This window comes from Nerophis ophidion, linkage group LG22 (genome assembly GCF_033978795.1).
Source record: "Nerophis ophidion isolate RoL-2023_Sa linkage group LG22, RoL_Noph_v1.0, whole genome shotgun sequence".
In the NCBI taxonomy this organism is placed as follows: Eukaryota; Metazoa; Chordata; class Actinopteri; order Syngnathiformes; family Syngnathidae; genus Nerophis; species Nerophis ophidion.
Genome location: NC_084632.1, coordinates 22420519 through 22443302, shown reverse-complemented (window position 1 = coordinate 22443302; position 22784 = coordinate 22420519). Strand labels below are relative to the sequence as shown.

At 41.5% G+C, this 22784-nt stretch overlaps 1 protein-coding gene across 2 annotated transcripts in view; it reads left to right on the top strand.

Moving 5' to 3' along the window:
- Positions 1–1438: 1438 nt before the first annotated feature.
- The window catches only part of si:ch73-61d6.3 (occludin), a 37230-nt gene continuing 15884 nt past the window's right edge, over positions 1439–22784 (top strand). For both annotated transcript variants that reach the window (XM_061883512.1, XM_061883511.1), the window contains exons 1-4: positions 1439–1648; positions 10488–11073; positions 12152–12343; positions 12548–12715. In XM_061883512.1, coding sequence (XP_061739496.1) covers positions 10507–11073; positions 12152–12343; positions 12548–12715 — 927 coding nt within the window. In that variant the 5' untranslated portion in view covers positions 1439–1648; positions 10488–10506. The remainder of the gene's footprint in view (positions 1649–10487; positions 11074–12151; positions 12344–12547; positions 12716–22784) is intronic.

Below are 22784 nucleotides of genomic sequence, written 5' to 3'. Positions count from 1 at the left end.
TTGTTTTTGGAAATATTCGACATTGTGTCATCCGAACCAAAGAGAAAGCGAACCATCCAGACTGTTATCCACGCAACGTTCAAAATCCAGCATCTGTGATGGTATGGGGGTGCATTAGTGCCCAAGGCATGGGTAACTTACACATCTGTGAAGGCACCATTAATGTTGAAAGGTACATACAGGTTTTGGAACAACATATGCTGCCATCTAGGCGCCGTCTTTTTCATGGACGCCCCTGCTTATTTCAGCAAGACAATGCCAAGCCACATTCCGCACGTGTTTCAACAGCGTGGCTTCGTAAAAAAAAGAGTGCGGGTACTTTCCTGGCTCGCCTGCAGTCCAGACCTGTCTCCTATCGAAAATGTGTGGCGCATTATGAAGCGTAAAATACGACAGCGGAGACCCCGGACTGTTGAACGACTGAAGCTCTCTTTACATAAAACAAGAATGGGAAAGAATTCCACTTTCAAAGCTTCATCAATTAGTTTCCTCAGTTCCCAAACGTTTATTGAGTGTTGTTAGAAGAAACAGTGATGTAACACAGTGATGAACATGCCCTTTCCCAACTACTTTGGAACATGTTGCAGCCATGAAATTCTAAGTTAATTGTTATTTGCAAATCAAATATCTTGTCTTTGTAGTGCATTCAATTGAATATGCGTTGAAAAGGACTTGCAAATCATTGTATTCCGTTTATATTTACATCTAACACAATTTCCCAACTCATATGGAAACGGGGTTTGTATACATGTGTGTGTGTATATATATATATATATATATATATATATATATATATATATATATATATATATATATATATATATATATATATATATATATATATATGGCTTCACGGTGGAAGAGGGGTTAGTGCGTCTGCCTCACAATACGAAGGTCCTGCAGTCCTGGGTTCAAATCCAGGCTCGGGATCTTTCTGTGTGGAGTTTGCATGTTCTCCCCGTGAATGCGTGGGTTCCCTCCGGGTACTCCGGCTTCCTCCCACTTCCAAAGACACCTGGGGATAGGTTGATTGGCAACACTAAATTGCCCCTAGTGTGTGAATGTGAGTGTGAATGTTGTCTGTCTATCTGTGTTGGCCCTGCGATGAGGTGGCGACTTGTCCAGGGTGTACCCCGCCTTCCGCCCGATTGTAGCTGAGATAGGCGCCAGCGCCCCCCGCGACCCCGAAAGGGAATAAGCGGTAGAAAATGGATGGATATATATATATATATATATATATATATATATATATATATATATGTATGTATGAACAAAAATAGAGGAAAAAGGTACACCATGTCGAACTTTATTGTATCTTAAGGATTCAATGATCGATTGTATCAAAAAGTGTACCAAGGCTGACCCCTGGCGCTAGAAGACATGCGGTGTTTGGGGTGTTGTGCGGTCAGCCTCATCACGGCGGACTGGTGGGGCCATTAACACGCAGGCAGAACTTGTTCGAGGCTGTGGACTGCGAGCAGCAGACCGTTGTCCGAAGTGGAGGACGCTTTCTGTCGCTTAAACTCAGCTTTAAAATTGACTCAAGAATATACATTTTTTTGTTTTTAACCACTTATTTAGCTTGCTGAAGAAGAAAAGCAGTTTTGACTGATTACAAGGACGACTTTTGATTCGCAGCGATACCCAGGTAAGGCAACTCTTCTAAGGTGCTGAAAGGTGCTTTTATCCACCATTATTTCTGCATTATATTCAAGCAGAAGTAATTTGTTAAAACTCGTTTTCTTCATTTTTTCAATAAACAAACCACTTAATTCCGTTTATTTCACTTATAGAAGTATATACCGTATTGTTTAATTCCGATTGAAAAGTGTTTAAACTAGTGCCCTTCAGAGTGTGGACTGTGTGCCATTTTGGGCACCCCGATAGTTTTTATTGGCCCTCAGTATGTTCCAGAAATATAATAAACTCATTAGTAATAAGACAGGTTGCTAATTTGCCTCATCACATATTTAAAGGCCTACTGAAATGAGATTTTCTTATTTAAACGGGGATAGCAGGTCCATTCTATGTGTCATACTTGCTCATTTTGAGATATTGCCATATTTTTGCTGAAAGGATTTAGTAGAGAACATTGACGATAAAGTTTGCAACTTTTGGTCGCTAATAAAAAAGCCTTGCCTTTACCGGAAGTCGCAGATGATGACGTCACAAGGGAGAGGGCTCCTCACGTCCTCACATTGTTTTTAATGGGAGCCTCCTACAAAAAGAGCTATTCGGACCGAGAAAACGACAATTTCCCCATTAATTTGAGCGAGGATGAAAGATTCATGGATGATGATATTGATAGCGAAGGACTAGAAAAAAATAAAAATAAAAAGTTAAAGTAAAAAAAAAAAAGGCGATTGCATTAGGACGGATTCAGATGTTTTAAGACACATTTACTAGGATAATTCTGGGAAATCCCTTATCTTTTTATTGTGTTGCTAGTGTTTTAGTGAAATTAAATAGTACCTGATAGTCGGAGGGGTGTGTCCACGGGTGTCTTGAGGCCAGTGTCTGAGGGAAGTCACGGCAGATACAAGAACGGCGCAAACTCCACAGATCTCCGGTAAGAGGCGACTTTTTAACCCAATTTTCTCACCGAAACCTGCCGGTTGACAAGTGGTCGGGAACCATGTTCGCTTGACCGCTCTGATCCATAGTAAAGCTTCACCTCTGGGAATTTTAAACAAGAAATCACCGTGTGTTTGTGTGGCTAAAGGCTAAAGCTTCTCAACTCCATCTTTCTACTTTGACTTCTCCATTATTAATTGAACAAATTGCAAAAGATTCAGCAACACAGATGTTCAGAATACTGTGTAATTGCGCGATTAAAAGAGACGACGTTTAGCCGTAAGTGGTGCTGCGCTAATATTTCCTAACAGTCCGTGACGTCACGCGCACGCGTCATCATTCTGCGACGTTTTCAATAAGAAACTGCGGGAAATTTAAAATTACAATTTAGTAAACTAAACAGGCCGTATTGGCATGTGTTGCAATGTTAATATTTCATCATTGATATATAAACTATCAGACTGCGTGGTCGGTAGTAGTGGGTTTCAGTTGGCCTTTAATAAAGCTAAACTATTAATGTTTTGTTTAGATTAGTTTTCTTAGTAGATATGATTTGGATTGGTTTTAGCATCTTTAATGTGAACAATACAATGTTACTGCAAACAGCATATTCAGATTCAGATTTTAACCATCGGTGATGAAAAAAATATATGGTCAACATAAAAGCCTGATTGGTTCTGTAACTCAAAGCACTTGTGTCTTTAAAAAATATATGAGGGCTGGGCGATATATCGATATACTCGGTATATCGCGGGTTTGTCTCTGCGATATAGGAAATGACTATATCGTGATATTCGAGTATACGTTCTCACGCAGTTGCTTTTAGCTGCGGGCATTACACTATTGGCTATTCCCACTCCTTGTTGCCTCTCCTTCTCACAGACAGCAAGCGCACCTTCTTACATACGTCACATACGCCCTCACGGAGCAGCAAGGTAGCAGCATGTGTAACGTTAGCTGTGCTGCAAGCGGTAATACGAGAGAAAAAAGGAGCGAATCTGGTAATATATGAAGGAAGAATTAGTTCCCAATAAAAACAGCACGGGGTCCATCGTCTGCCCGTGGTTTGGCTTCAAGTGGGAATATGTCGAACAGACAAGCGTAATATGTTTAGTGTGGGGCAAAAGCGTTGCTAAAAAAGTAATATTACTGCTAATATGTAGCATCATTTGAAAAGTCATCCGCTAGAGAATGAAGAGTGCTTACTCCGCATGTCAACATGACATCTCCATTCGGTGCCACACCAACAAAATGCCGAGGCAACCATTTCCAGATCAACACTATATGAAAAGAATGGTGAACAACATAAGGAGATAACGTCCGCAGTAACCTCCCACATAGCGATTTGATTTCCCATTATGCAGCTCCTTTTTATTTGACACTTATTGAAATATCTTGTGTGACATCATGCAAAAAAGTGCACTTTATTTGTTTTATACTATAATAGTGGCAATCTGTACAGAAAGTTCACTTCAATTTAGGGTTGTTTTGATATGTCATCTTAGTGACCTCATGCACAAAAGTGCACTAATAGCTTGTTTTAAAATGTATCTGACAATCTTGCACTTTCTGTTTTGAAATGACATGAATGTTTGTGCCACTGCTTAATAACTTAAATAAATACACTTTTGGTCAATTGACTTAAGTTGTGATTTCCCTCTCTGCATGAAAGTTTAAAATGAGCATATATTAATGCAGTATGAACAACAATGTTTTAATGTAGACACATAGAATCATCATACTGCTGTGATTATATGTATCAAGTGTTCATTCAAGGCTAAGGTAAAATATCGAGATATATATCGTGTATCGCGATATGGCCTAAAAATATCAAGATATTAAAAAAAGGTCATATCGCCCAGCCCTAAAATATATATATCATTTTTATCTAAATGGGAATATATCAACATCAGTCAGCATCCCAGTGAGAGCAGACATTGTATGGTAAGTGATGTTTTTATACGTATGTTGGTTCTCATGAGGTCTGCAGTGAGTAGTAATCAGTGATGTTGTCGAAGAAAAAAGCGAACATAGTGATGCATTTGTGCAATTAATGTGCTGCCGTTTGCTTAAAATGAGCAAAATACGTAAATATTAGGGCTGTGAATCTTTGGGCAAAGATTCGATTCAGAATCGATTTTCAATTTAAAGCGATTTTCAATCCAAAATCAATCCTTTTTTTAATAACATTGAATGCCAGTTCTATGAGTAACCACATTCCTATATAAAATAAACAGCTCTGATACATTTTTGTATTACTTAAAATATAACCGTTTTTGTTTAATAAAATGCTACCTGCACATTTAATAAAGTTGAGGTACCACTGTATATGATAGCAATACAGGTTGGTCATAAAGATGACATGCTAACACTATTGACACTCGGTAAGTGCTATGATCTTCTGGCACTATGACTTGCATTGAGACGCAAAACAACTTAAGTACAGCTTTGATTGAGTTGATTTCAAACAAGTAGTGCTTTTACACTATGTTCCAGTCGGATGTTTATTTTGTGGCAGAATAACATTGAAATGTAAAGGCTTGACTGTCAACAAACACACACCTTCAGTACACTTGACCTATTAATCCATTTCCTGGATGCATTGCAACCCTCATAATATTGATTGATTTATTTGCTAGAAACTGTAGCTTTAGTATCCCATCCACTGGTAACAATTAAGTGAATACCATTTGTTACACTCAATATATTGCAGTCACTGCAACCTGTTGATACTTATACATATAATACTGTAGATGCATATTATTGTTCTTATTACTAGTGATTTATCCATCCATCCATTTTCTACCGCTTATTTCTTTTGGGGCCACGGGGGGCGCTGATGCCTATCTCAGCTACAATTTGCCGGAAGGCGTTTTACACCCTGGACAAGTCGCCCTTCATCGCAGGGCCTACTAGTCCAGCCATCCATTTTCTACCGCTTATTCCCTTAAGGGTCGCGGGGGGCGCTGGAGCCTATCTCAGCTACAAACGGGCGGAAGGCGGCATACACCCTGGACAAGTCGCCACCTCATCGCAGAGGGCCTACTAGTGATTTATTCAAATGTATTTATTTTCATATGAAGTTTTGCACATCTGCAACTGCATGGTGCTGCATAAAAATGTTATTAGGCCTGATTTCTGTGGTCATACTAGTGGGTCCCAACCCATAAGAGGCAGGGGCCTAACTATTTCTGACAGAATGAGACATGTGACCGTATGAGTGGAATTCCATCAGAAGCAGCGGATGATAGAGTTTCTCTGTTGTAGTGGAACTCGAGCTGAACATGGTGGGTGTCTGACCTGACTGGTCCAAACACGATTTTTTTTTGCCTTTGCCTTGCGTAACAAATTCTACTCTACTAGGACCCGTGCCAGTGTTATTGTTGTGATGACTCCCATGCCACACAGTCACTTAGATTACATTGTCTGTGGGATTTGGTGCTGCGGTACATCGTAATATGTCTGGGCCGATAACTCAATTAATCAAATGATTACTGAAAATTAACTCCATAATTTTGCTGTTTGCTTCCAAATAAGGTGCAATAGGGTTCAGTCCGTGTACGGCTCTGAGCACCTGAGGGCGTTTGTTTAATAGCAGAATTAAATGAACAGAGTAAACGCTCTTGTTAGTAATCCACAATCTTTGTGTCTGTGAGTGGAGGCAACACTGCTGGATTCTGACATTTAATGAGACGCAAAGTAAATAACAAAACTTAAGAGAGATTAAAAGTTTATTGCAATGCCGAAGTCCGGTTATGGAAATATTTTTGCTTCAAACTAGTGCTGGGCGATATGGCCTTTTAATAATATCTCAATATTTTTGGGTCTTGTCACGATACACAATATATATCGGAATATTTTGCCTTAGCCTTGAATGAACACTTGATGCATATAATCACAGCAGTATGATGATTCTATGTGTCTACATTAAAACATTCTTGTTCATACTGCATTAATATATGCTCATTTTAAACTTTCATGCAGAGAGGGAAACCACAACTAAGTCAATTGACCAAAACTGTATTTATTAAACAGTTATTAAGCAGTGGCACAAACATTCATGTCATTTCAAAACAGAAAGTGCAAGATTGTCAGAGACATTTTAAAACAAGCTATTAGTGCACTTTTGTGAATGATGTCACCAAGATGACGTATCAAAACAACACTAAAATAAAGTGCACTTTTTGTACAGAACACCGCTACAATAGTTTAAAACAAATAAAGTGCACTTTTGTGCATGATGTCACACAAAATATTTCAATTAGTGTCACATAAAAATGAGCTGCATATCAAATAGTATATGTCCTTGTTTGTGCATGATGTCACTAAGATGAAATATCAACATCACTAAATTAAAGTCAGTTTTTTTCACAGAACCCCACGACAATAGTTAAAAACAAAAGAAAGTGCACTTTTGTGCATGATGTCACACAAGATATTTCAAAAACTGTCAAATAAAAATGAGCTGCATAATAGTGTTGTGGTAGGTTCCTGCGGATGTTATCTCCTTCTGTTGTTGATATTTTTTTCATACGGTGTTGATCTGGAAATAGTTGCTTCGGCATTTTGTGGGTGTGCTCCCGAACGGAGATGTTGACATTCACAGTTTCGAGCACTCTTTATTCTCTAGCGGGGGACTTTTCAAATGATGCTACATTATCAGTGCTGCTACTTTTTGTAGCAACGCTTTTGCCGCATAATTGTTCAACAAATTCCCGCTTGAAGCCAAACCACCGCCAGACGATGCACCCTGAGCTGTTTTTCTTGGGAAGTAATTTCTCCTCCATTTGTTACCAGATTCGCACCTTCTCTCTCTCTCATATTATCACTCGCAACGTACTGTTAGCATCACAGCTAATGTTACCCATGTAGCTACCTCTCTGCTTGGGGAGGACGTGTGACGTTGCACGCGTGACGTATGTAAGAAGGTGCGCTTTTTTAAGTCTCTGTGAGAATGAGAGACAAGAATGAGTGGGAAACGCATGTAGTGTAATGCCCGCAGCTAAAAGCAAATGCGTGAGAACGTATACTCAAATATCACGATAGTCATTTTCTATATGCACAGAGACAAACCCGCGATGTATCAAGTATATAAATATATCACCCAGCCCTGCTTCAAACTGAATTAGTCGAAAGTGATGGCAAAAAACATCTGACCTGGTTTTTACAACTGTGGAAAAGAACTGCATTTCAGGATGTTTAATATTTCTTGATGTGCAATTTTTGCTAACAGAGAGGGAAAGTCCATTTTATGTTTACTTATTTAGGATTATCAAAAGTTCTTGATCTTCCAAGTGGAATGGTAAAAAACACTATAATAATGAAAAGTATATGTTTTTTGTGTTTGAAAGCCTCACTTGCTGTAATATCAATTAATATGACTAAATTAGGGCAGCACGGTGGAATATGGGTTAGTGCATGTCCCTCACAATACGAAGGTCCTGAGTAGTCCTGAGTTCAATCCTGGGCTTGGGATCTTTCTGTGTGGAGTTTGCATGTTCTCCCCGTGACTGCGTGGGTTCCCTCCGGGTACTCCGGCTTCCTCCTACCTCCAAAGACATGCACCTGGGGATAGGTTGATTGGCAACACTAAATTGGCCCTAGTGTGTGAATGTGTGTGTGAATGTTGTATGTCTATCTGTGTTGGCCCTGCGATGAGGTGGCGACTTATCCAGGGTGTACACCGCCTTCCGCCCGAATGCAGCTGAGATTGGCTCCAGCACCCCCCGTGACCTCAAAAGGGACAAGCGGTAGAAAATGGATGGATGGATGACTACATTAGGGCTCAAATTAGTTTCAAAATAATGCTGACAATAATATTGTTTATTGGCATTAATTTGTGTGACAATATATACAATTATATAAACATATACGGCGTGGCGCAGTGGGATAGTGGCCGTGCGCAACCCGAGGGTCCCTAGTTCAATCCCCACCTAGTACTAACCTCGTCACGTCCGTTGTGTCCTAAGCAAGACACTTCACCCTTGCTCCTGATGGGTGCTGGTTAGCACCTTGCATGGCAGCTCCCTCCATCAGTGTGTGAATGTGTGTGTGTGTGAATGGGTAAATGTGGACGTAGTGTCAATGCGCTTTGAGTACCTTGAAGGTAGAAAAGCGCTGTACAAGTACAACCCATTTATCATTTATATACGTATATTTATACATGTGTATTTACATATATATGTTATATATACATATATATATATACATATATATGTATATAAAATAAAAAATAAATAAATAAATAAATATATATATATATATATATATATATATATATATATATATATATACAGTATATATATATATATATATATATATATATATATATATATATATATATATATATATATATATAACAACAAAACAAAACACTGCAAAAATGTCCCTTTCGGAGTTGAGGGGGGTGCTGGAGCCCATCTCAGCTGCATTCGGGCAGTAGGCGGTGTACAAACCTTAACAAGTCGCAATTGTTGAGAAAGTATTAGGATGACAGTTAACAAGATGATCACATAATTACTTCCTGTCTCCTTCAAGCTTTGCAAAAGTGGGTGCAATGGGCCAAGTAAGGACTCCTTTCAATTAAACATCACCTTATTAAACATATTTTTTTTGCATTGATCGTATTACTATAATCAAGGGTTACATTTTTATTGGTGAAATAGTAGCTGTTAAACAATTTTACAGGACTTGTTACCGGTAATATTATAAAAGTGCACAGGTCAAAATAGAGTAAGACTCAATAGCCAAAGATGAAGCTCATCAATAGTAACCACTTTGCACAACCTGCATGCACCTGCATTCCCTTCTTTGTATCTCTTTCATCGAGACACCGGGCCAAACAGAAGAGTTTTTGTTTGGTCCTGCCTGGACAGTGCCCCAATTTTCTTTTCTTAGTTTTTTTTTAACCCCGACTCCATAGCAACACTGTTCCTGTGAGGAGAAGCCCTGACTTTTGCCCCTCCTGCTCCCAAAACAAAGGCAAGCAGTAAGGAGGAGGGGGGTGTTGGAGACAGAGGAGACGTAAGGAGGTTGTAAGGACACAGAGGAATGACGGGAGGAGGGTGTCTGGCATGGAGGCTTTGAGGCGAGACCTCCTCTGTCCCATAGAGCGAGAAGAGTTATGACCATGTGGACTGTGAGCACGGCCAAAAATCACATATTTTTATTTCTCAGCGACTGAATGGGATTGAACGAGTATATCATTCATTAATTTAATTATGAACTCTGTACAGTATTCCCTACTTCAAGTTTTGTTTAATGTGACACAAATGATAGATTATCTAATCTTGGATGACATTACAGTGGTCAAATAGGATACACTAACATTCCTATTTCTTCCGACGTACTGTTATCTTTTTTCACTCTGCTCTTTCCCTGAAGGTCTTGGTTTTTAAACCTTTTTTTTAACAGAACAAAAAGAAACCATTTCATGGGCAGAACTCTTGAACTCTTCAAGGTCTGCAGATTGCGGGGGCAGTAGAGAGACTCCAACTGCCAGCAAAGAGTCAAAAAATGAAAGTATTGTTTGGCTGAGCTCCCTGCCCTGGTACAGACATCTCCGCACTCATTCTGATTTGGCTGGTTGGATGGCCTTCAAAAGGCTGAGGTCATTCAACTTACAGGTTTTTTTGTTTTTTTTTTTTCAGAAAAGGCAGGTTTAAACTAGTACTTGACAAAATCGTAAAAGCACATTCTGCCCCCAATAAAACCATTTACACAATCTAATAGCTAAGATTTTGTCAACCAACCACAGTCCTTGGAATAAGTCAATTATTTACACTGTTGTCGTAATGTATGTCTGTGACGCCCATATTTCCCGTATCACCTCGTACCATAACTCATATCAGCAATGTGCTCTTCCCCGCTGTACAGTTAATTTTCAGATTCCGATTTGTCTTTGTCATCGACAGGTCTTGACACACGTCAGAGATGTTTGACAAGCAGCCCTACGATAGTCCGCCAGTCTACACCCCACCTTCCAACAACGGTTTTGGACCACCAGGGAGCTTCAATGCCCCCCTCAGTGACTACAATGCCTACCCTCCTCCGCCTGGATCCTACTACATCGAGGATAAGCCGCAGCACTTCTACAAATGGGTGTCACCTCCTGGGATCATCAAGGCCATGATGGCTGTGGTCATTGTGCTGTGCGTGGCCATATTTGCTTGTGTGGCCTCCACTCTCATGTGGGACATGCAGTATGGTGGGTATGGAAATGGCTACTATGGATCCGGGGCTGGATACGGTAGTGGATATGGCATGGGAGGAAGCTACGGAACAGGATACGGTGGATATGGCAATTATGGTGGCTATGGTAACTACGGCTCCTATATTTCCCCCTACTCGGCCAAAACTGCAATGATCGCCATGGCAGCCATTAACTTCATCGGTTCACTGGCTTTCTTCATCGCCAGTTTCTCTAAATCCGCCGCAATCCGCAGCAGAAAGTACTTTCTGGCACTTCTGATAGCGAGTGTCATCATGGCTGTCCTGCAGGTAAGACACTGTAGCTTTGTTCAATTCCAAATGTTTTCTGCCTAAACTGCCTGTCCTGAGTTTTTGTACACCAGGGGTCTCAAACTTAATTTACCTGGGGACCACTAGAGGTAGAGGTTAGGGACTTTTTAACTAATTCTACCAGCATCTGTTGTGACCCTGAGCTACGGTAGGCCTTAAGTCAATATAGATCTAACATTTTAGGTGAAAATTGTATGTTTTGACTCTGTGGAGTTTCTAGGATATGGTCCGACACCATTTAGCTTTTTGTTGCTCAACTTGTTTGTTGGGCTGTACGTGTGCTCCAAAAAATGATTCACATCCGACTTTTATTTATTGTGATTCTAAAACGATTCATAACTTTTGAGAATCGATTTGGTATTTTTTTTTCTTTTTAATATTTAACTTTTGGATTAAAAACATTAAACAACTATTAGTGATATTGTCTATTATTATTGATACTGTTGCTGTAGTTAATTGTTTTTTATTGATTGTATTTATTTGTAAGTCTTCTCAATTGCTTTGTAAATTTTGTAAAACTGGGATTGGGTTGCAGTTGAATTTGTTCGATTTTCTTTTATTAAATTGATTAACGTTATGTGATTTTTGTTAATAAAATTTAAAAAGTAAATTCTCAAAATAAGTTTTTTTGGCCAACACTCTGCGTACAAGTCGTACGTCCCAAGAATCGGATTCAACTTAAAGATTCTCACCCCTATTGTGCTGTATTTTTTATGTTTGCGCTGTTATTGGAGCAAGTGTTCAATGGGATTTTAAGAATTCCACAATATTTTAACTATTAGCCATCCAGGGTTCGTGGGCCGCAATCACACTGAAGTACACAAACTATGAAGTTAAGTAGAGGGCCACAAGCTATGGGCCTGTAGGCAGCAAATGGCCCACAGGCCACAAGACCCCTGCTGTACACATTTTTTTGTGTCAAATTCTGACGTGTCACATTATGACATACACCAGTAGTACAGTGTACAATCGGAAGTTTTGTGAAATGTCAATGTTTGAGACTAGTACATGAATAATACACCAACAGTCAACTAATGGTCAACTCCTTGTGTTCCAGGGCATCATAAACATTGTGTATATAGTTGGAGTAAACCCCAATGCACAGGGTTCGTCCAATATGATATACAATCCCATGCTGATGATGTGCCAGAGTCTCTATCAGACGGGCTACTCACAGATGGGAGGGGTGGGAGGCTTCCCATTACACAACCCATACCTCTACCATTACTGCTTTGTGGACCCTCAAGAGGTTTGTTTGTGGTTTTCTCGTATTATTATCTGAGTAAATTAAATTGGATTCAGTCATCAGTTATCTGGAGTTATCAACAGTTAAAATATTTTGAGGTACGCAGAGACACAAACTGTGTACTTTTTGATCCAGGACAAACTGTCTTCATGGTACATTTAATCTTTGAGAATGTCAGATTTCACTCCTATGTCACTGATTTTATAGGGAGTTGCCATGGTGTGTGGATTCCTGATTGTAATCGCCCTGGCAGTTGCCGCCTTTTTTGCACACAAAACAAGAGGGAAGATCTGGCGCTACGGCAAACCCAACATCTTCTGGGAGCAGCCTCTTGTCGGTGGGAAGGCATCAGAGGGCAGAGATGTAGAGGAATGGGTAAGAGACAACAGCATGGCGGTCAAAGTTACATAACATTTCACAAAGACAAATCACACTTAACCCTGAGTTTTTAGTTGCTCTGTCTGCAGCTGAGGAAACAAGGGCAGGGATTTTAATCCACCCTTGGCAAAGTTGATTAAATATTTGATTATTTGTTTTTGTTCTGACTTGAGTGATAGACATAGTGCTTCCAAATGTGAAGCCACATTTCTATTTGACCAAAAAAATACCCTCTCCTTTACATTATAAAATAGGTGACTATGTCTGTCATAGGTTATGTAGTCATCCATTCCAGGTCAGTTATACAAACAAGTTAGTTGATTGGGAGTTAGAGAGTAGCAAATAGCAACGTTCTGAGACTCACACAAAACATTACTTTTCATGTTTTTGTACTTTAGGTTTGTGATTTTAAATGTAGATTGTTGTTACCACATTACGTTTCCTCTGAAGGAGTGACTTTGTTCAGTGTCAAGGCTCATAGCAGTCATTGAATGTTTGCTCATGGTCTACTACCTGGTTTCACTCTGAGTAATCATTAACGTCATGAGAAGATAGTAAACAAGCATGTGGTTTCTGCGGACTCCAGCTTGACTCAGGTTTATAAACATCAACATGAGAGACTTTTACCTGAACGTACTGCAGAGTTGATGATTGACTTGACCTGCCACTCAAATGTGTTTTCTTTTCCTTATTTATTTTAATAACAATGTCCGCTAAGACAGACACTGCAGCTCAGGTCTAAAATAGTACTGATTACAAGTTTATAAAGTTCATGCTTCTCTGTAGCGGACAAAAACTGCAAGAGAAGTCATTGTTTTCTTATTTCCTCAATTCATTACAATGTCCTGGATAATATAGTTAACTCCAGTATACAGGGCTTTGCTTTCCATCATTATGACGATGTATTAACAATGCAAACAATATGAAAATGTCATATCACGGTAATTGTGATCAAAATGATCACCGTTATCATTATTATCACCACGGTATTGTAGAATGTAACCAAAAAGTACTTATATACACACACACACACACACACTTAAATCTTTTAACCAAATCTTTAGAAAAGCCACTATTTTGCATGTTTTGTATTTTTTATGCTTTACTCATAGTGTTTTAGTCTTAGCCAATAAAACAGATAAAATAATAAGCTTGTATTGTTTTAAATATTGGTTTGTAATTCAAGATTTATTTAAATGAAAATTACATTAAAAAAAAAAAAAAAGGATTATTATTCTTATTTATCGAGACCCCAAGAGGGACAAGCAGTAGGAAACGGATGGATGGATTTTTGGAGGCCGTTGTGGCGTCTTACTTTGTTCAGCCGTCCTTGAATGCCACGTAAAGCTGCCTCGGTCTCGTACTCATAGGTTTACCTTAAGCTGTAAAAGACAGTTTATTGACACTTGGACTCCACAGTGTGCACTGTGCACCATTAAGCAATGGTGCACAGGAATCTTAACATTCACATCTCACATTTTAGTTATTGTTATTTGTTATTTATCATACAGCTGTGGTCAGAGATGTAACGATATAAAAACTTCATAACATGGTTATTGTGAGTACCATTATCATGGTTATTACCACGGTTTTGTTGCATGTGCTCAAAAATCCCTTATACACACACTGAAATCTTTTAACCAAAGTTTTATTTTAAAACATTTTAATAAAATAACACACAATATGCTTTTTTGGAAGACGAAACATTAAATATTGTTCAGTGTTGCAAGTCTGGTTTTGAGACATCACGTATGTTCACTTCCTTTAATAGACACTGTCTTATTCCTATATACTGTACTATAGATCAGTCACTCTGTTCATAGCTTGTGTAGGTTCATTATGCACAATTGAATAAGGTGTTTATATAATTTTATATTGGGTTACAGTAGGTAAGGTTGTTTTTTTGCCTCTTCGTTCACTTTGCGTAAAGAATGCACTACTGACCTGATAGGTCCGAAAGTAAAAGATATGATAGTGTTATATGTTCACAAATGTTATCGGGTGGTTTTTCAGGGATGTGATCCACGATTTGATTCGCACCTCGGTCAATGAGTTACAATGTGATTCAAAATGATTTATTGATGAAACAGAATGATTCGACACAATTCGATTTAGTAAATGAACGATTCAATTTAGTGTATGAAGGATTCAATAAGATTCGATGTGGTTTATGAACAATTCCATTTCTGTGGTTAACACTTGTTGATGGACACATTTTTTCTTACCTGTGCATATGCTCCTCCTCATGTTAAAGGATAAATAGTTTAGACCTTGGCACAAAGCCCTCAGGACTATATCTGTCCAAGCTAAGTCCATGAGCATGAACTAATGAAAACTACTCGGATGAGAGGACAAGCGTCTTCTAAGACAACGGATCAGTTGAATGCCATGAAAATAACAATCACTGGATGAATGAGAACACTCATAAATGTGACATATTTCAGAATGTTCTGACTTTTAAAACAACGAAAATGGTAAAGTAAAAAGGCAAACACACGTCATTTGTCAAATATATTTATTTTCCAAGAGTAGAGCCAATGTCGTCTATTGGCTTGACTGGGTAGCGGGACTTAGTAGCATGTTTTTCCCGGTTTTTATCAAAATATAACTATAGATGTCAACATTGTGTATGTGCTGAAAGCTCCATTTATGACTGTTGCCTTTGGTAAAAACTTAACCCTTTTAGGGTTTGCTCACATACATTGTTGTAACTACCATTGAGGGACACCGAGGTCATGTTCTCTGTATTTTTTTAGATAACAAAAGGATGATAATATGACTGACTGTAAATGTATTTTGTGTAGAACATTGTGTGCGCTGTCCAACACCATGTGTTGGATCAGTGGTTCTCAAACTTTTTTTCTCATCCCCCACTTTGGACAAGGGGGAGTTTTCAAGACCCACCTGCCCCCATCGCCACAACAGAACGCTAATGCCAAGCTTAACATTTTCAAATGTATTGAACATCAAGTAACATTCAAGTCAGGGTTTCCCACACATTCATTTATATGTGGCGGCTCGCCACAAAAGAATTACGGCCGCCACAAATAAAAAATAAAAAATTCGGCTTTTGACTCGCTTGACCGCTCATAAAAGCAGTGGGACTCTGTCTGTGAATGGAGCTTGTAGTTCCATATTATATAAATATGTAAATATGATATAAATATGTACATAAAGTGTTGTAATTATATTCCAACTCCGCGTTCTTCTTGGTCATTGCCGCCGCAAGAATATAGTAATACATTTTTTTTTTAAGTGAAATTCCCTCCTGTTCCTCGCGCCCCACCTGTCATGTCTCTATTCCCCACAGGTGGGGCCCGCTCCACACTTTGAGAAACGCTGTGTTGGATCATCCTCTCTCAATATACGATCTTTGGTCATGCATAGCCCACTACAACTCCAATAACGTAAAGCAAAAAAGTCCACTTTTACTTTTTTAAATGATCTGTTCTGAAACATGCTGTCAATATAATGTTAACATTAAATCATACTGATGTAACTGATGTTGGCTTGACCACCACGCCTATTTAATGAGCGGGGCGTGAGCCGGACCAGTAAAATCCAAGCCCTATATGTGTTTTGACTCCTTAAACTTATAACCGCTTATTAAGAAAGCGTTGAGAGTGAATCTCCAACTGTCTGTCCTTCTCCACTACCGGGCATTTCAGTATCATACCTACAGCACGATCGCAAAAACCACAATGAATACAAACAACACGACAGAATGATAAAGCTGCAACACAAATTTAAACCACTGAATACGCGGCCAACACAATGGAAGTGACAGCGGTGCAAGTTGACGAGACGCACTGACTGCCGGATCACAAGGAGAAGTAATTTTATGAAAAACAAATGAACACATGAGATCGATCAATAATCCATCCATCCATCCATCATCTTCCGCTTATCCGAGGTCGGGTCGCGGGGGCAGCAGCCTAAGCAGGGAAGCCCAGACTTCCCTATCTCCAGCCACTTCGTCTAGCTCTTCCCGGGGGATCCCGAGGCGTTCCCAGGCCAGCCGGGAGACATAGTCTTCCCAACGTGTCCTGGGTCTTCCCCGTGGCCTCCTACCAGCTGGACGTGCCCTAAACACATCCCTAGGGAGGCGTTCGGGTGGCATCCTGACCAGATGCCCGAACCACCTCATCTGGCTCCTCTCGATGTGGAGGAGCAGCGGCTTTACTTTGAGTTCCTCCCGGATGGCAGAGCTTCTCACCCTATCTCTAAGGGAGAGCCCCGCCACACGGCGGAGGAAACTCATTTCGGCCGCTTGTACCCGTGATCTTATCCTTTCGGTCATGACCCAAAGCTCATGACCATAGGTGAGGATGGGAACGTAGATCGACCGGTAAATTGAGAGCTTTGCCTTCCGGCTCAGCTCCTTCTTCACCACAACAGATCGATACAACGTCCGCATTACTGAAGACGCCGCACCGATCCGCCTGTCGATCGCACGATCCACTCTTCCCCCACTCGTGAACAAGACTCCTAGGTACTTGAACTCCTCCACTTGGGGTAGGGTCTCCTCCCCAACCCGGAGATGGCACTCCACCCTTTTCCGGGCGAGAACCATGGACTCGGACTTGGAGGTGCTGATTCTCATTCCGGTCGCTTCACACTCGGCTGCGAACCGATCCAGTGAGAGCTGAAGATCCCGGCCAGATGAAGCCATCAGGACTACATCATCTGCAAAAAGCAGAGACCTAATCCCGTGGCCACCAAACCGGATCCCCTCAACGCCTTGGCTGCGCCTAGAAATTCTGTCCATAAAAGTTATGAACAGAATCGGTGACAAAGGACAGCCTTGGCGGAGTCCAACCCTCACTGGAAACGTGTCCGACTTACTGCCAGCAATGCAGACCAAGGTCTGACACTGATCATACAGGGAGCGGACTGCCACAATAAGACAGTCCGGTACCCCATACTCTCTGAGCACTCCCCACAGGAGTTCCCGAGGGACACGGTCGAATGCCTTCTCAAAGTCCACAAAGCACATATAGACTGGTTGGGCAAACTCCCATGCACCCTCAAAAACCCTGCCGAGAGTATAGAGCTGGTCCACAGTTCCACGACCAGGACGAAAACCACACTGTTCCTCCTGAATCCGAGGTTCGACTATCCGGCGAAGCCTCCTCTCCAGTACACCTGAATAAACCTTACCGGGAAGGCTGAGGAGTGTGATCCCACGATAGTTGGAACACACCCTCCGGTCCCCCTTCTTAAAGAGAGGGACCACCACCCCGGTCTGCCAATCCAGAGGTACCGCCCCCGATGTCCACGCGATGCTGCAGAGTCTTGTCAACCAAGACAGCCCCACAGCATCCAGAGCCTTAAGGAACTCCGGGCGGATCTCATCCACCCCCGGGGCCTTGCCGCTGAGGAGCTTTTTAACTACCTCAGCGACCTCAGCCCCAGAATTAGGAGAGTCCACCACAGATTCCCCAGGCACCGCTTCCTCAAAGGAAGACGTGTTGGTGGGATTGAGGAGGTCTTCGAAGTATTCCCTCCACCGATCCACAACATCCGCAGTCGAAGTCAGCAGAACACCATCCGCACCATACACGGTGTTGATAGTGCACTGTTTCCCCTTCCTGAGGCGGCGTATGGTAGTCCAGAATCGCTTCGAAGCCGTCCGGAAGTCGTTTTCCATGGCTTCCCCGAACTCTTCCCATGTCCGAGTTTTTGCCTCCGCGACCGCTAAAGCTGCATACCGCTTGGCCCGTCGGTACCCGTCCACTGCCTCCGGAGTCCTATGAGCCAAAAGAACCCGATAGGACTCCTTCTTCAGCTTGACGGCATCCCTCACTGCTGGTGTCCACCAACAGGTTCTGGGATTACCGCCACGACAGGCACCAACAACCTTGCGGCCACAGCTCCAATCAGCCGCCTCGACAATAGAGGTTCGGAACATGGTCCACTCGGACTCAATGTCCCGCACCTCCCTCGTTACATGTTCAAAGTTCTCCCGGAGGTGTGAATTGAAACTCTTTCTAACAGGAGACTCTGCCAGACGTTCCCAGCAGACCCTCACAATGCGTTTGGGCCTGCCAGGTCTGTCCGGCATCCTCCCCCACCATCGCAGCCAACTCACCACCAGGTGGTGATTGGTAGAAAGCTCCGCCCCTCTCTTCACCCGAGTGTCCAAAACATAAGGCCGCAAATCCGATGACACAACTACAAAGTCGATCATGGAACTGCGGCCTAGGGTGTCCTGGTGCCAAGTGCACATATGGACACCCTTATGTTTGAACATGGTGTTTGTTATGGACAATCCGTGACGAGCACAAAAGTCCAATAACAAAACACCACTCGGGTTTAGATCCGGGCGACCATTCTTCCCAATCACGTCTCTCCAGGTTTCACTGTTGTTGCCAACATGAGCGTTGAAGTCCCCCAGTAGGACAAGGGAATCACCTGGGGGAGCACTTTCCAGTACTCCCTCGAGTGTACCCAAAAAGGGTGGGTATTCTGAACTGCAGTTTGGTGTGTAAGCACAAACAACAGTCAGGACCCGTCCCCCCACCCGAAGGCGAAGGGAAGCTACCCTCTCGTCCACTGGGTTGAACTCAAACGTGCAGGCTTTGAGCCGGGGGGCAACGAGAATTGCCACCCCAGCCCGTCGCCTCTCACTGCCGGCAACGCCAGAGTGGAAGAGGGTCCAGTCCCTCTCGAGAGAACTGGTTCCAGAGCCCTTGCTGTGCGTTGAGGTGCGTCCGACTATATCCAGCCGGAACTTCTCTACCTCGCGGACTAGCTCTGGCTCCTTCCCCCCCAGTGAGGTGACGTTCCACGTCCCAAGAGCTAGCTTCTGTAGCCGAGGATCGGACCGCCAAGTGCCCTGCCTTCGGCTGCCGCCCAGCTCACAATGCACCCGACCTCTATGGCCCCTCTTATGAGTGGTGAGCCCATTGGAGGGATCGATCAATGAGGCTATGGAAATTAGGAAGCGAGTGACCAACGCCATTAACAGGAATGAACTTCCCCTTCCACACACCTGCGACGCTGTCTGTCATCGGCGACGCAATGGCAGAAAAGAGATACTGTATGGCTGGGTTGAGAAAATGTATTTAGCATGTAAATCTACTGTTTAAATGTTGCTTACTGTACTTTTATTAAAATAGCTTGAAGGTTGCAAATGTGAGGAGAAAATGTTTCCTCTTGTTAATTCAAGCTTAAGTGTTGGTTGCACTTTATTCAAATAAGATGTGAATGAACTGGCCATTAATTGTTGTTCACTTGCTTCTTTGTATCCATAATTAATTTATACATAATTCACTTACAATAAATAACAGGAATATAGGAAACTTCATCTGCAGTGTCCAGTATCCAGTCACACTGCATTTTTTTTTTCTAAAAAGTTACTGAATCGATTTCAACTCACAGAATTGTTTAGTATCGTATCGTTTTAGAAAAATGATATTGTCCTTAAATCGTATAGGCAACTACACATATCAAATCAAATCATTGTTAAAAGGAATTGTTACACCTCTAGTGTAGAAAATTAAAAATATTAAAATGGTCCCAGCAGGCTTTCCTTTTTAAGTGTGCAGCCCTCAGTGTAAAATGTTTGGACACTCCTTATCCATTAGCATGCTTGCTTTCTTGAGCAAGTATGAAGTGAGCAGTATCACCGGTCTGTGAGTTTATTAAAGTGTGGTTATCAATCCCGTTTTTACGATCATTTTCATTTTAAACGAAAATACTAACCATCGGGAGGTTTGCAGCGCTTTATCAACAATACCTTTTTATTGTTACATCCCCATGTATGGTTTAATTTTCCTGTATACCTTCATAATGTCTTACAGAGTTAGTGCACCACAAGGCATAGTAGTGCCACAAATTGAGTCATCATCGGGCTTGATTTGACATTGGTCTATGTTTGTAGCTGTGCTCAGAGAGACCTGGATTGTTGTGATAACCTCACACACTGGCCTCATTATACTCAGCTCGGGCTGCATTGTGTCTGCCTAATGAGGTCATCAATGGTTTTCTGTAGTGTCAGTGTGCGAGAAATACTTAAGTACTCATGTATCTGAGCTTTGTTTTTGACTTGTATTCAAGGTTCAAAACACTACTGTAATGAGCACAACATCAATCCATCCATTTTCTACTGTTTGTCCCTCTCTGGGTCGCTGGGGTCTATCCCAGCTGCACTCAGGCGGAAGGCGGTGTACACCCTGGACAAGTCACAGCCTCAACGCAGGGCTAAGCACAACATATTATATGCAAACATTTAGGCTGGCTTCTGTCTGAATTGATGTACATATATTTTTTCCCTGATAACTTGTATAGTAGTGGTCATTGATGGTATACTGCACAGGTGTCAAACCCCTGCCCCGGGAAAGGTATTTCATCAGGCCTGTATGACGATAATAAAATCAACATACGTTGGGCCAATAATTAAGAAGAACTGGTTGGCCTCGGCATCACCCACATTCACCATTTACAACTTTGTGTCCACAAGAAAACCATAGACAACTGGTTCAGTGTGGGATTAGTTCCCGATGACCGTCTCTATTTCTGTCTCTGGAGCCTCTTTCACACATGAATCTCATACTGGCTCCTACATTTATTTGTCTGTTCATTTCACACAAAACCCAGGATAGATGGACATTGGTGTAATGCTTATTAGACTCAGGTGTTTGACATCACCCTCCAGACGTTTCTTCATTGTGGGATGCACACTCACACAAGTTCTGTCCGGTCCTATACTACCTTCGTAGCCAGTAAATTGTTCGGTCAACTTTATCTCCCTCATTCTGCTGGTGTTGTCTACACGGAATAGTGACACAACAAAAAAGGGGGAAATTGCCAACTTACAAGCACATTGTGATTTGTGATTCTGTTTTCCACAATCTACTGTAGGTGCATATAAAATAGTTTCATCGAGTCACCTTGCTACTTTTAAATAATAAATAAATGGGTTGTACTTGTATAGCGCTTTTCTACCTTCAATGTACTCAAAGCGCTTTGACACTCCTTCCACATTTACCCATTCACACACTGATGGAGGGAGCTGCCATGCAAGGCGCCAACCAGCACCCATCAGGAGCAAGGGTGAAGTGTCTTGCTCAGGACACAACGGACGTGACGAGGTTGGTACTAGGTGGGATTTGAACCAGGGATCCTCGGGTTGCGCACGGCCACTCTCCCACTGTGCCACGCCTTTTCCTCATAAACTATCCTTGTTCGCTGTTGATCATTTCTTTACTGTCTTCATAGTTCTCACTCAACTTCTCCACTTTTGTATTATCTTTTGTATACCTCCATTCTTGATATTTACTATAGTTCTATTCACAGCTACAGTTGGTCACTATGCATTTCCATTGTTATGTTCTTCCTTTACTTCATCAGCAGGCTGAAATAGTACTAGAGGAAATGTTCACTGTTATGGCCGTTATTAACTGTAGAGCTTATTCTAGTCTGCTCAGTCAGAGGGCATTGTTGGGATTTTTAAACAAGCTGCACCCCTCAAATGGGATTCTCCTGCAGCTGCAACTGTACTCCACCTGACTACTTCACAGACTGTTATTTATTATTTTTTGAGGGATAAACCGACATTGCTTCTCCTTTGGCTCTGGGGGGGATTTAGGATTATAGAGTAAATGCTAAATTGATGAAACAGAAACATGGTTCCTTTAGTGGAAGATTGATGCCCATTCATGAAAACGTGTTTCTATGCTTAATGCCATTTACAGTAAAATTGTAGGCTAACTTAAACATTACGTTACTTAGCAAAAATATTGGCTGAGCTATTTCAAGAACGATTCATTTGGTTTTTGCCCGTTTTTTTCTTTGTACACAAGTATCAACTTACAAGCGTAACTTGTTCTGAGAGCAGTGCTACGCTCAAAATGCTTCGCCAAGTTGCTGACATGCCCATTTTTCTGATGATTTATATTTTTGTTCAATGAATATCATCCACTTCTTCCTCTCAGCACTGTCCTTTGCCTTCACTTTCTTCTGTCCTATGGTTGGAAAACAAAGTTATGTCAACCTTCAGCTATAGGTTAATGCTATTTGGGGTGGATTTTACGAGATTCAAAGTGACAATTTTTACAGCAAT